Source organism: Hemiscyllium ocellatum, chromosome 2, assembly GCF_020745735.1.
Source record: "Hemiscyllium ocellatum isolate sHemOce1 chromosome 2, sHemOce1.pat.X.cur, whole genome shotgun sequence".
Lineage (NCBI taxonomy): Eukaryota > Metazoa > Chordata > Chondrichthyes > Orectolobiformes > Hemiscylliidae > Hemiscyllium > Hemiscyllium ocellatum.
Window position 1 is genome coordinate 8939099 of NC_083402.1, and position 14734 is coordinate 8953832.

The following is a 14734-nucleotide window of genomic DNA, read 5'->3' on the forward strand; positions in this document are numbered from 1 at the left end:
CGGGTTCAATTCCAGCTTTGGGTGACTGTCTGTGTGGAGTTTGCATGTTCGCCCCATGACTGCGTGGGTTTCCTCTGGTTTCTTCCTACAATCCAAAGATGTGCAGGTTCGGGTGGATTAATGGGGTTATGGGAATAGGGGGAGGGACTGACTCTGGGTGGGATGCTCTTCAGAGTGTCAGTGTGGAGTTGATGGTCTGAACGGCCTGCTTCCACACTCTGTTGATTCAATGATTCTATGCAGTAGAACATCCATCTCATTGGATAACAACCCCCTGCCTCTGCAGTCATCCCTTTGGATAACACACCTTCTACAATCATCCCATTGGATAATCCACACATTACATCACCCCATTGGGTAACTCACCCTGCCCTACAACTAGGGGATCACTGTTTAAAAATAAAAATTTGCCCATTTAAGACCGGGATAGGGAGAATTTGTTTTTCTCACAAAGCACTCTCTAGAAGGTGGTGGACACAGAATCCTGGAGTATTTTTCAGGCAGAAATAGATTCTTGTTAGGCAAGGAAGGTGGGGGAGTTGGGGGGTCATTGAAAGGGCACCAGAGGTAGCTGGGGTTGTGCAGAAATCAGGTCAGCAATGATTTTATTGATTTGTTTTGAGTTGATTTATTACTGTCACGTGTAGCGAGGTACAGTGAAAAGTTTTGTTTTGTGTGCAGCACAGGCAGATCATTCCATACAAAATACATGAGGATAATAGAACAGAACAAGGAATACAATGTTACAGCTGAAGAGAAGATGCACAGGAGCGAAATCAGCATTAAATTTGAAATTTGAGAGGTCCATTCGGAAATCTAATAGCAGCGGGAAAGAAGCTGCTCTGATGGAGGGGATGAATGGCCTTACGCCTGTTCATACATAAGTTGCAACTTTCTCTTTAGAAAAGAACCCAAGAGCTCTTCCTTCCCCCATCTCATGTCTCTGTGAAATGATACAATTCCCCTCAGAACCAAGCTTGTAGCTGCTGTATGAGTAATGGTTTAAGAGGAGTCTCCATCAATGTTTTGATCACAACATGTGTTAAAACATCGATTGTAAACTGCAGAGTTACTGAGATATTAAAAGACAGATTGCTAATGTTGATAGCTTACTGTTATTATTTCTGATGTCATGGTCCCTGTAAAACCAATTGCTCATCACAGTGCTGAAGATGGATCATGTTCTCATTGTCTGTAATCTGTGTGAGATTCAGCACATTCAATCACTCTGGGAAGAGCTCAGTCCACATATGGCCATGACTCACATCATGAGGTTTGACAGGGACTCAGTTCTGAGGCTTGAGTCTTGCTGAGTCTGACCCTGTCTTTCACAAAGGTCTCATATAAGATCCAAAGTAGGAATGTCCCTTCCTAGTCCAGGCGACAGAGTGTCCAGGTCTATCTGAGCAATGTCAATATGTTATCAAACTGAATCCCATACTCGCTCAGTGAGACGTTCAACTTCAGGTTTTTAATTAACACAGACTCTGTGTTGGATTCACTGCAGAGATTTGATTTAGTTTAGTTCCAACTCCATAGTCACCAGTACAACTTTCGTAGGATTGGCAAAGTTTTTTTTAGATTAGATTAGATTACTTACAGTGTGGAAACAGGCCCTTCGGCCCAACAAGTCCACACCGACCCGCCGAAGCACAACCCACCCATACCCCTACATTTACCCTTTACCTAACACTATGGGCAATTTAGCACGGCCAATTCACCTGACCTGCACATCTTTGGACTGTGGGAGGAAACCGGAGCACCCGGAGGAAACCCACGCAGACACGGGGAGAACGTGCAAACTCCACACAGTCAGTTGCCTGAGTCGGGAATTGAACCCGGGTCTCAGGCGCTGTGAGACAGCAGTGCTAACCACTGTGCCACCGTGCCGCCCACTAACCAGGTAGTTTTTTTCTTTAATTCTCCAATGGGATGTGGGCGTCTCGGGGAGGGCCAGCATTTCTTTCCCGTCCCTAAGTTGCTCTCGTTGGCTCTCGATGTGATGGACCCCTGAGATAACAAGTGGAGGAATGAGGTATCTCTTAAACCGTTCTTCATAGGAAGGCGATGGCTCCACTACTTGGGGCCCATGGACACTATTAACCTCCAGGACATCCTACACCCTCTGCTTACAGAGGGGCTGCTCACGCCATCCAGCTCCCGTGAGGGTTTGCTTGAGAGTTGTCTGATGGAGCACAAATCCTCTGTTATTGCCTCAGGAATGTGGTGCTTCAATCAGCCTGCAGAGAGGGAGGTATCAGCCTTGTTGGTATCTGCTCCTGTTTCTGCTAACAAGCCGCATAATGGGATTTAATAAAACATGGGAGTCTGTGTGGCGAATGACTTTGATCACCTCTTGGATCATGGAAAGCAGAAGGAGGCCATTTGGCCCATCCTGTCTATGCCAGCTCTCTGGAATAAAATGATGGATTTATGGGAAATGGAAGTATGGGATGGCAGTAAGAGCCACTTGTCCAGGGTGTGTGTCTCTGCCAGTGCCCTCCCAGTCATCACTGGCTGTGTGCCCAAAGGTGTGTGACCAGAAAGGAGAGCACTGTTTACAGCAGTGTGGATAAGGACCCCTGCTAAACAGTAAAGTACACTGCCCACTTCCCCCTCAGCAATCCAGCCGGCTTGTGGACCAGCTGGCACCTGGCTTTGACCTTTCATCCCGTGCTAGAGAGATGAGACTGATGGGTGAGAGTCCCACCCTGGGGAATCATAGTGATGCTATAATCTACAGAAAGGAGCATCATTCCCCAGATGTGTTGCCATTCAGACGCAGCACTGGCACCACTGTCTTTTCTGGATTGCTTCATCTAGCATCTCTTTTAATTCACCACATGGGATGTGGTTGGCACGGTGGCTCAGTGGTTAGCACTGCAGCCGCATAGCGCCTGGGACCTGGGATCAATTCCAGCCCTCAGGTGACTGCCTGTGTGGAGTTTGCTTGTTCTCAGTGTCTATGTGGATTTTCTCCCACAGTCCAAAAATGTACAGGTTAGGTGTATTGGCCAAGGTAAATGGAAGGATATGGGAGTAGGGTAGGGGGCCTGAATTTGGGTAGGATGCCCTTTGAAGGGTTGGTGCAGACTTGATGGGCTGAATGGCCTCTTTCTGCACTGTGGGGATTCCATGAGGGTGTCACAGGCTGGTCTAGATGTGCCCATCCCTAACCGCCCAGAAGATTGTTAAGGGCCAACCACTTTACTGTTGTGCTGGAGTCACAGGTAGGCCAGGTAATGATGGCAGATTCCCCTTCCTAAATGTCATTCGTGTTCTAAATGGGTTTTTAACCTTTGGTTATGGCTACATGGTCATCGTTAGGCAAGCTTTTAATTCTGGATTTTTATTGGATTCAAATTTCAGCTGCCATGGTGGGATTTGAACTCATATCCCAGGGGGATTAGCCTCAAGCTGTGAATTACTAGCCCCGTTACATCACCATTACACCCCCGCCCCCCTCCACTATTCCATTTTCGTCCATATGCCTATTTTAATGCCCGTAAACTTGGCAAGTCTACTACTGATGCAGGTAGTGCATTCCACGATCCTACTACTCTCTGCATAAAGAAACTACCTCTGACATCTGTCCTGTATCTATCACCTCTCAATTTGAAGCTTTGTCCCCTCGTGCTCGCCGTCACCATCCGAGGAAAAAGGCTCTCACTGTCCAACCTAGTTAAGCCTCTGGTTATCTAATATGTCTCAATTAAGTCACCTCTCAATCTTCTTCTCTCTAACAAAAACAGCCTCAAGTCCCTCAGCCTTTTCTCTAAGACCTTCCCTCAATACCAGATAACATCCTAATAAATCTCCTCTGAACCCTTGCCAAAGCTTCCACATCCTTCCTGTAATGAGGTAGGTATGGGGCAGACACTCTGTGAACAATCAGGTCACGGTCCTGCTTCAATACATTGCGTCCAAACAGTCAGGCAGAGCAGGTCATGGATTCCCTAGAGTGCAGAAGCAAGCCATTCGGCCCACTGAGTCTGTACACCAACCCGCTGAAGAGCACCTCACCCAGACCCATCCCCCCAATCTTATTCCCTGTCACACTGCATTTCCTATGGCTAATCTACCCGCACACCCTTCGACACTCCACACAATTTACATGGCCAATCCATCTAACCTGCCCATCTTTAGGCTTTGGGAGGTAAACAGCGACCCCAGAGGAAACCCATGCAGACACAGGGAGAATGTGCAGACTCCACACAGACAGTCCTTCAAGGCTGGAATCGAACCCAAGTCCCTGGTACTGTGAGGTAGCAGTGTTAATCACTGAACCGCCGTGCTGGTCCCAGACTCAAGCTCAACATTTCTTATTCCTCTACATTAAAGATGTTAGTGCCAAGCAACATAATAACTTCTACTTTAGGAAAGCAATCTTCATCAAACACTCACAGGACAGGGACAGCATGAGGTTAGATACAGAATAGAGCTCCCTCCCTCTATACTGTCCCCAACAAACGCTCCCAGGACAGGGATAGCATTGGGTTAGACACAGAGTAAAACTTCCTTCCTCTCTACTGTCCCCATCAAATGCTCCGAGGACAGGGACAGCATTGGGTTAGATACTGACTAGTGGATGCCAGAGTACCACAGGGGTACTCACAGAGAGAGGGGTAGAGAGAGAGAGACGGCTGGTGGAGAGTTTAATCTGAGGGTCACTGCCCGTCACTGAGGGGTGAGGTGGAGAAGGCAGAGTCTTCTTGGTGACCTCAGCCGGTCCAGGGATTGAACCCTCACTGTTGGCATTACTCTGCATTGCAAACCAACTGTCCAACAAACTGAGCTAATCAAAACCCAGATAGAGTAAATGAAGAGGCGAGGGAGGAGTATCGTGTGCAGCAGAAACCAAGGCATGGACTAGTCGGGCTGAATGGCCTATTTTAGGGCAATATCTTCGATATTATTTGATATTTCTTTCAAACAGTTGTCACGGGTGTGATGGTCTGAATGCCCTCTTTCTGTTTTCTTTGAATTCATTCACAGGAAGTGGGTGTTGCAGGCTGGGCCAGCATTTCATATCCATCCCTAATTGCCCAGGGGGTAGTTAAGAGCCACATGTACGCCAAGTCACAAGGATGGCAGTTTCCTTCCCTGAAGGACATTAGTGAACACAATGATTTAAACACAATCATTGTAGTTTTGACACAATCAACATCCATTTCTTAATTTTAAAAAGAAATGATTTAAACCTCACCATCTGCCATGGATGGGTTTTGAACCCATGTCCCCGGAACATTATTTGGCTCTATCATCGAGTAATAATATTACGTGGTTGTCACCTCCACAGGCTGCATTATTGTAAGGTAGGTGTCAGTCAGAGGAAACATTACAACAATGTTCTGGACTCCCTGTCAATTTAACTAAACTGAATGTATATGTATGTTCAACTAACTGAATGGTATGGATTGAGGATTGGCTGCCTGACAGAAGGCAGAGAGTTGGGATAAAAGGTTCTTTTTCGGAATGGCAGCCGGCGACAAGCGGTGTCCCACAGGGTTCAGTGTTGGGGCCGCAGCTGTTCACGTTATGTATTAATGATCTGGATGAAGGGACTGGAGGCATTCTAGCGAAGTTTGCCGATGATACGAAGTTAGGTGGACAGGCAGGTAGTACTGAGGAAGTGGGGAGGCTACAGAAGGATCTGGACAGTTTGGGAGAGTGGTCCAGGAAATGGCTGATGGAATTCAATGTGAGACCTTGCACTTTGGAAAAAAGAATACAAGCATGGACTACTTTCCAAATGGTGAGAAAATTCATAAAGCCAAAGTACAAAGGGATCTGGGAGTGCTAGTCGAGGATTCCCTAAAGGTAAACATGCAGGTTGAGTCTGTGATTAAGAAAGCGAATGCAATGTTGTCATTTATCTCAAGAGGGTTGGAATATAAAACCACCGTTGTGCTACTGAGACTTTATAAAGTTCTGGTTAGGCCCCATTTAGAGTTCTGTGTCCAGTTTTGGTCCCCACACCTCAGGAAGGACATACTGGCACTGGAACGTGTCCAGCGGAGATTCTCACGGATGATCCCTGGAATGGTAGGTCTAACATACGAGGAACGGCTGAGGATCCTGGGATTGTATTCATTGGAGTTTAGAAGATTAAGGGGAGATCTAATAGAGACGTACAAGATAATACATGGCTTGGAAAGGGTGGACGCTAGGAAATTGTTTCCATTAGGTGAGGAGACTAGGACCCATGGGCACAGCCTGAGAATTAGAGGGGGTCAATTCAGAACAGAAATGTGGAGACATTTCTTCAGCCAGAGAGTGGTGGGCCTGTGGAATTCATTGCTGCAGAGTGCAGTGGAGGCTGGGACGCTAAATGTCTTCAAGGCAGAGATTGATAAATTCTTGATGTCATAAGGAATTAAGGGCTACGGGGAGAACGCTGGTAAGTGGAGTTGAAATGCCTATCAGCCATGATTGAATGGCGGAGTGGACTCGATGGGCCGAATGGCCTTACTTCCACTCCTATGTCTTATGGTCTTTTGGTCTTATATTCGATTGTGAACTCTGTCTAATACACACTTCACACCATTAAAATGGTGATAGGAGTCACCCCTGGGTGATGGAGAGTGAGGGATGAATGCAGACAGCTGGCTGGATGGGCAGATGGTCCCAGGAGAGCATTGAAGCTTCTCCCTGGTATCAGACTGATGGTCACTGACCATGTGCTCCCCTTCTGCTTCTTTCTGTCTTCCCAGAGTGTCTCTTTGTGACTGATTACTTCACCCGGACGCCTCGCAAGCTGAACGCCTTCACCTCATTTGCTAGCGCCGAGCTCTTCCATTTCCACGTGCCTGAAGACACCGTGGTGGCCGTTTGGAACCTTATCACCTTCAAGGAGCAAGGAGGCAGCTTCGGAGACCACTGCCCAGACCGAGACATCACTGTGTGAGTACTCCTGGGCCAGAGCCACTCTACCCCCATCCCCTTGCTGGGACTGCCGGGGAGCTGGGCATGATCTGGGGAGGGGGGGTTGCCATTTAGTGCAGAATACATTGATTATTAATTGGAATGTGTCACTAAGAACTTACAGCACAGAAACAGGCCCTTCGGCCCTCCGGTTATGTTATTTATGCCTCACAGGAACCTCTGCCTGTCCATGATCCTTATTTTCAATCTCCTGCACAACCTTCTCCACTTCAATCTAGAAAACTCTTCCCCTGCTGTCATAATATATCTACAGTCAATTTTACACTGACTGTTTTCCTGGAGAAAGGTCCTCCAACTTATTTAATCTTTTCAAATGGCTTTAGTTCTGACACCATCCTTGTAAATATATGTTTGCACCCTCTGCAGACTCTCTATGCGGCTTTTCTCAATCGTCCGCCATGTTGACGAACTAAAGTCCAAATTAGCCTTTTGATTTTCAATTCTGTTCTTCTCTAAACGTACCCCAGTTCTTTTCATTTTACATTCCTCATGGCATTGTTAAACCTGCATTGCTACTTTTATTAAGAACAGACAATGCTGGGAACACGCAGTGGGTCAGATTGCTGTTAAGTGTTTCCAGTGTTATCTGTTTATATTTCGGATTTCCAGCGTCCATATTCTTTGCTACTTTCAATAGTTGTGAAAAGTCCGCCTCTAAATAGCTCTGTACTTAATTGAAGTTTGTAAAATTAAGAGAATGTTTGTTAGACTGGACAGGGAAAGCCAGTGTACACTGACTGGAGAACCAGTGAGGAGGAGTTTATTTGGGGGAACATTCCTGGCAGATATTCTTTTGGATCAAGGAGTAGGAAACAGGGAAAGCACCAACGTATCCCTTGTGACAAACGCCATCTGCCAGATGGCATGCTTTGGGTGATAAGGCAAGAGTGGTTCCAGAACAGGCCAGGAACTCTCATCAACCACCCCACCACCCAGCGGGCGAAGGCTGCTGGCAGACACAGGTGGGTCTTAGCCCAATGGGTAAAAGCATGCCCAGCAAAGGTGAGAGCGAGCCCTCTTGGGGACAAACCAGCTTGTAGCATCTGCAGGCCCATGGTTTGAGAAAGGACTGTAATATTTAACTTTGTTGACAATAGACAATAGGTGCAGGAGTAGGCCATTCAGCCCTTCGAGCCTGCACCGCCATTCAATATGATCATGGCTGATCATTCCTAATTAGAATCCTCTTCCTGCCGTATCTCCATAACCCTTGATTCCACTATCTTTGAGAAGTCTATCCAACTCTTTCTTAAATGAATCCAGAGACTGGGCCTCCACTGCCCTCTGGGGCAGAGCATTCCACACAGCCACCACTCTCTGGGTGAAGAAGTTTCTCCTCATCTCTGCCCTAAATGGTCTATCCCGTATTTTTAAGCTAGGTCCTCTGGTTCGGTACTCACCCATCAGCGGAAACATCTTTCCTGCCTCCAGAGTGTCCAATTCTTTCATAATCTTATATGTCTCAATCAGATCCCCTCTCAGTCTTCTAAACTCAAGAGTATACAAGCCCAGTTGCTTCAGTCTTTAAGGACTTAATTTCCTTTTATTTTTACTTTTATACTAAGAAGACTGTAGTGCTGAACTTTTTTCTTTACTCTTCTCCTTCTATAACTGAGATTTTGTATGTAAGATGGTGCCTTGTGTGGTAACATTGTACAGTTTTCACTGGATTCCTGTACTGTATACTTGAGTACGTGTGACAATCAGACCTAAATCTAAAAATCTAAATCTATAGCCTCAGCACAAACTCCCATTTTACCCAAAATTTTAATATTCATAAGATTTGTTGAGGTACATTCTGAAATGTTTTGATTTGAAAATTACAGCAAGTTCAATAAAATTTGTCTTATTTCCGCTCAGCATGTTGTCATCTTAGGCATCTGCATGTGATTCTAAAAGTGTGGTGCTGGAAAAGCACAGTAGCTGAGGAGCAGGAGAGTCTACGTTACTGGCATAAGAATGAAGATTCCTGGCGAAGAGCTTATGCTCGAAACCTGGACTCTCCTGCTGCCTGATCTGCTGCGCTTTTCCAGCACCACGCTTTTTGTATCTGATCTCCAGCATCTGCAGTCCTCACTTTCTCCACCTTCATATGATTGTAATACTCTTAATGTTTACAACATACATCACTGTGTCAGACATACAAACCAAGGGTAGTTCACATCAAATTGAATATTACAGAAAGAGCGTTTGAATTAAACTTTTTTGGGTATAACATGTTCCACTTTGTGGTGCCCAATGCAACTTAAATACTTTTAATATTAACAATGCAAGCACAGAACTCTAATACAGTTACAGAGAGTCACAAACAACACTGCTCATTACAAAGGAGTGTCCCCCTCTACAGACTAATTGGTGAGGTAATTACCTTAATCTCAACAAATGAGGATGAGCTTGTTTGGTTTTGGGGATTTGAAACACCCAAACAATTCATTCTAATCTTCTCAGCAAAGACGAAAGAGTGAGATTACAAGAAATGACTGCATACAGGCACATGCAACACAAAGCATTACAGTGTGGCTCACGATGAGATAATCTTTTAAGGAAACATTATACATTAGATACAGGAGAGATGCCAGGAGTTGGATTTCTCCAGTGAGAGCTGGTAAAGACACAGTGGGCTGAATGGCTCCTGTTGACCTGAGGGTATCAATGGCTCAGTGCTTCCCTGTATTTCTCCCATTTCCATTCTGTTCTCCAGCTCTCCTCCTCATTACTCTTGTGATTTCACCTTCTTTCTTCCCATCGAATCACAGAATGGCTACAGGACAGAAGGAGGGCATTCGGCCCATTATGTCTATGCTGGCTCCCTGAAGGAGCAATTCACCTTATGCCCCATGTGTACTTCCCTTTCGATCATAATCCCATCGCCTGTTGAAGGCCTTGGTTGCACTTGCTTCCACTACACTCACAGGCAACGCAGTCCAGGTCCCAACCACAAGATAAGACAACTTTACCATGTTGCCGATTGTCCAGCACTTGCCTATTAAGAAGGTCATCCTGCAGAAACTGAGCCGACCTTTCAAAGTGAAGGTCTGTTACTCTCAATGTCTTTGTCTTTCTTTCTATGTCTTTCACTTTTCTCTTTTCTCCGCTCGCTTTCGCTGCAACTTTCGCCCCTTTATAATGCTTTCTCCCTTTTCCAACTTGCCACCATTCCTCCTCTAAGACACTCCTTAAAGCCAACCTCTTTGACCACGTTTTTTGGTTATCTGTTACAGTCTGTGACAGGTGAGACCCCAAAGGACAAATGGACGATGGTGCAGACAAACAGCTGTTGACACCAGCCTTCTACCCCCTAGCTGAAATCTTAGGGAAGTCTTCCATCCAGTCTTTCTCCATCTTCCCCCAGTCTTCCTCAATTCTTCCTTCATCTTCTCTCATCTTCCCCGGGTCTTCTGCCATCTTCCCTCTTGTCGTCCTCCATCTTCCCCTGGTCTCCCTCAATCTTTCCCCATCTTCCTCAATCCTCTTCTGATCTTCTTTCATCTACCCCCAGTCTTGATCTATGTTCCTTGGTCTTCTCCAGTCTTCCCCTCACACCACCCCCTCAAACCTCCCCCTGGCTTCTTCAGGTGTCCTGTAATCTTCTCCAATCTTTCCTCAGTCTTCTCCAGTCGGAAGATGGCTGGAGTCTTAGATCATTTTGCAAACGTTTTCCTGTCTGAAGTGACATATTCCCTCTCAAAAACCTGTTATTAACATTTTCTGAGATGGTTGGTTCACAGGTGGACTGTGAGGTTCAACCTTATCAGGAATATCTGTACTAAAGACTTCTCATTAGCAGAGAGAACAGTCTTGTCCTGATGTTTCTCAGCCAACAAGCTGCTACAAAGGCTTTATTTCCACTATCTCTATAATATTGAACAAATTTCTGAGGATTTCATGAGGTTAGTGTGAAGCTATTTCTAACATTATTATGTTTCATTATATAAAAGGCGCTACACAGATGGGAGTTGTTATTTCTCTATCTAACTCTTACCTCTCTGCCCAATTTCCAACAGGTATTTCAGATCTGGGGCTCCACCAGTTATTAACCCCCTGCACACCCGGTTTCCGACAGATACGATTGTGCCTGAATCATTCACTGTCACTCTGACGTGGACATTGCCAAACCGTACCACCGGGGTGTTTAATGTCACCAATCCACTTCTGGGAGACTGGTTCCTCGCTGCCCACCTACCAAAGGACAAGGGGAAAATCTCAGTTAAGGTAAGTCTCAGGACGTTCTGAAGTGCTTTACATACCCCTGAGGTTCACTCCCTTCCAGCTGACTGTCCAAGAACAGGTGACTGACTGTGTGGAGTTTGCACGTTCTCCCCGTGTCTGTGTGGGTTTCCTCCTGGTGCTCCAGTTTCCTCCCACAGTCCAAAGATATGCGGGTCAGGTGAATTGGCCATGCTAAATTGCCCGTAGTGTTAGGTAAGGGGTAAATGTAGGGGTATGGGTGGGTTGTGCTTCGGCGGGTCGGTGTGGACTTGTTGGGCCGAAAGGCCTGTTTCCACACTGTAAGTAATCTAATAATCTAAAAAACAGCAAAGTGACAAGAAGCAAGCTAACCTTTTTTACTGGTTATCTGAGGGATCACTGTTTTTATTTGCTCATGGGATGGGAGTGCTGCTTGTTGGCCAACATTTATTGCCTGTCCCCTAGTTGCCCCTTGATAAGGTGGTGGGGAGCTGCCTTCTTGAACCGCTGCAGTCCATGTGCTGTAGGTAGACCCACAATGCAAACCGAAAGAATTGGAGATGCTGTAAATCAGAAACAAAAAACAAAAGAACAAAGAAAATGACAGAATATGAACTGGCCCTTCGGCCCTCCAAGACTATGCTGATCCAGATTTTCTACCTAAACCTGTTGCTATTTTCTAAGGATCTGTATCCCTCTCCTTCCTGCCCATTCATGTCTCTGTCTACATACATCTTGAATGACACTATCATACCCACCTCTCCCACTGCTGGCAATGCGTTCCAGGCACCCACCACCCTCTGCGTAAAGAACTGTCCATGCATATAACCCCGAAAGCTTTTCCCTCTCACTTTGAATTCGTGACCCCAGTAATTGAGTCCTCCACTCTGGGAAAACGTTCCTTGCTATCCACCCTCTCTATGCCTCTCATGATTTTGTAGAACTAAATCAGGTCCCCCCTCAACCTCAACAAAGACAGAAATTGCTGGAAAAGCTCAGCAGGTCTGGCAGCATCTGTGATCAAAAATCAGAGTTAACATTTCGAGTCAGCTGACCCTTCCTCAGAAATCTCTACCCGGAACGTTAACTCTGATTTCTGATCACAGATGCTGCCAGACCTGCTGAGCTTTTCCAGCAATTTCTATGTTTGTCACTGACTCACGATGCTGTTGGAGAGGGAATTCCAGGATTTTGACCCAGTGACACTGAAGGAATGGTGATATACTTCCAAGTCAGGATAATGAGTGGCTTGGAGGGAAACTTGAAGGGGGTGGTATTCCCATGTATCTGCTGCCCTTGTCCTTCTGGATGGAAGTGGTCGTGCTGACTGAGGAGCCTTGGTGAGTTCTTCGCATTTGCATTCCGGGGGCTTTTGGGAGATAATTAGCAAGGGACTTATGCATCTTATTTTATAAGACTTCATGGGGTCTAGAGTGAATTTGGGGACTCCCAAAATAACCCGCTCCCAACTGTGCATCACTCTGCTGTACCACCATTGCTGGGTCTATCCTGTCTCAGATGTTAATAAGGAGGGCTTTGCAAGGCTAACAGACATTGTCATTTCTGGCACCTCAGTTGATGCCAAGTAATCTGTTCAGTTTCATTCTTTGCTTCAGACGTTGTAGACGTTTTCAGTACAACCAAGTGGCTTGTTAGGACATTTGAGAGGACAGTTAAGAGACAACCATATTGCTAAGGGTCAGGAGTCACTTGTAGGCCAGACTGGGTCAGGCTGGAAGGTTTTCCCCTCTAAAGGACATTAGTGAGCCAGGTAGATTTTTTTAACAATTGACTGAGGTTACAGGAACGACTCTCTGGGAAAACACATTCCTTCATTTCTTCATGGGAAATTCCCTATCTTGAAACAGTGTCTTCTGGTTGTAAATTCTCACTCACCTGGAGTCATCCTCTCACCTTCCACCTGATGAAATCCCCCCCAGGTTTCACAAGTTCCAATAAGATCACCCCTCCATCTACTAAACTCCAAAAGGGTATGGGACGCAAACCACTCAGCTTTCCTCTAAATGCCAGGCATCAGTTGGGTGAACCTCCCGTGACCTGACTCCACAGCAAGTCTATCCTTCCTTCAATAAAGGTGATCAAAGCACTGAAATTAGACCTTCTCCAATTACTGTTTTTTTTCGCATTAGATTGCTCCTTGTCCTCCTGCATAGCTATTTGCTAAATCTTATGATACAGCAGTCACTGCTTGCGAAATGTTGCCTGACTGATAGTCGATCCACTTGACCCAGCTCATTCCCGATATTTCAATGTAACTAGTTGTTGCTGTTAAACTGATGCTTCAGTATTCAATTGTAAACACATAACTGTGCAAAGGGCAGGATATCAGACAGGGAAAGCAGCGGGCACGTTGTCTGATTCATTTTGTTTTGCCTTGCGTTGCCAGGGTCTCTATGAAGAATGTCAATACCTCTTCCAGCCTCAATTGATTGTGCAGAGATTGATTGGCATCCCTGTGCTGTATCCTGGTTACGTGATAGATCAGATGATTCCTGGCCACAACAGATCAGTACTCTACAAGTAAGTGAGTCAAACTGAAAGCTCCTTGGCTCATGTTACCAAGTCAATGGCATAATGGAGTATGAGAGCACAGTAACTGTGTGAAATGCGTTCTTCCTGTTAGTGGTGACAGTCATTTATAGGAAATGGATAAAACTTCCTATTCATTCCTCCAACAGCCTGTCAATCTTGTGGTTGGTAAGAGCACTCTCATGTCCTGGGAAATGTAATGCAATCACGGCGGGTCAGTGAAGGTTGGGCTTGCTCGCTGACTGGGAGATGAGGAGAAGAATTTGAGGTGACCTAATTCAAGATTGTGCCCGGGATAATTGATCCAGGCATGAACCTCGCTTACCCAAGGGCATGGTTCAGAGCTTGGAGCTGTAGGGTAAAGGAGGGGTGGGGGGAGGGCAGGTAAGATGGAGAGTGAGTAACCATTCATCACCACCCACATGTGAGCGAATCCAACCCCCTGGGCAAAATAGTAGTCACATTACTGGGGCTGGTAACTCAGAATCCCAGGCTAATGCTTTGGGGACAAATCACCAATTCAATCAAAAACCTGAAGTTGGACCAAAAAACTAACCTGATGTTGACAGTGCAACCGCTGTTTATTGTCAATGAAACAGAAACTCTGTTTCACTAATGTCCTTTAGGGGACAAAATCTGCCATCCTTACCTGGTCTGGCCTATCTGTGACAGCAGACCCACCAACACCACCCTGCCTTCCCGTGGCACCTTCCCATGTAACCCCAACACCTGCCCTTTCACCTCGTCCCAGCTCCCCATCCAAGGGACTAAGCAGTCTTTCCACGTGAAGCAGCATTTTACCTGGACCCCCTTCGATCTTGTGGATTATATTCTCTGCCCCCACAGAGGCCTACTCTACACTGGAGAGACCAAATGCAGACTGGGTGATCACTTTGTGGAACGCCTCCAGTCCATGTGTAAGCAGGAGCCTGACCTTCCCATAGCCGGTCATTCTAATGCAGAGTCCTGCTCACATACCCATGTGTCTGCCCTCGGCATGTTCCAGCGAATCACAGCACAAACCAGTGGAACAACATCCCATCTTCAGGCT

General features: G+C 46.1%; 1 protein-coding gene across 1 annotated transcript in view; it reads left to right on the forward strand.

The window, feature by feature from the left end:
• Positions 1 to 14734, forward strand: part of tmem8b (transmembrane protein 8B) — a 128932-nt gene that overhangs the window by 38822 nt on the left and 75376 nt on the right. Inside the window, exons 2-4 of the mRNA XM_060847261.1 lie at positions 6714 to 6903; positions 10950 to 11157; positions 13541 to 13674. Coding sequence (XP_060703244.1) covers positions 6714 to 6903; positions 10950 to 11157; positions 13541 to 13674 — 532 coding nt within the window. The remainder of the gene's footprint in view (positions 1 to 6713; positions 6904 to 10949; positions 11158 to 13540; positions 13675 to 14734) is intronic.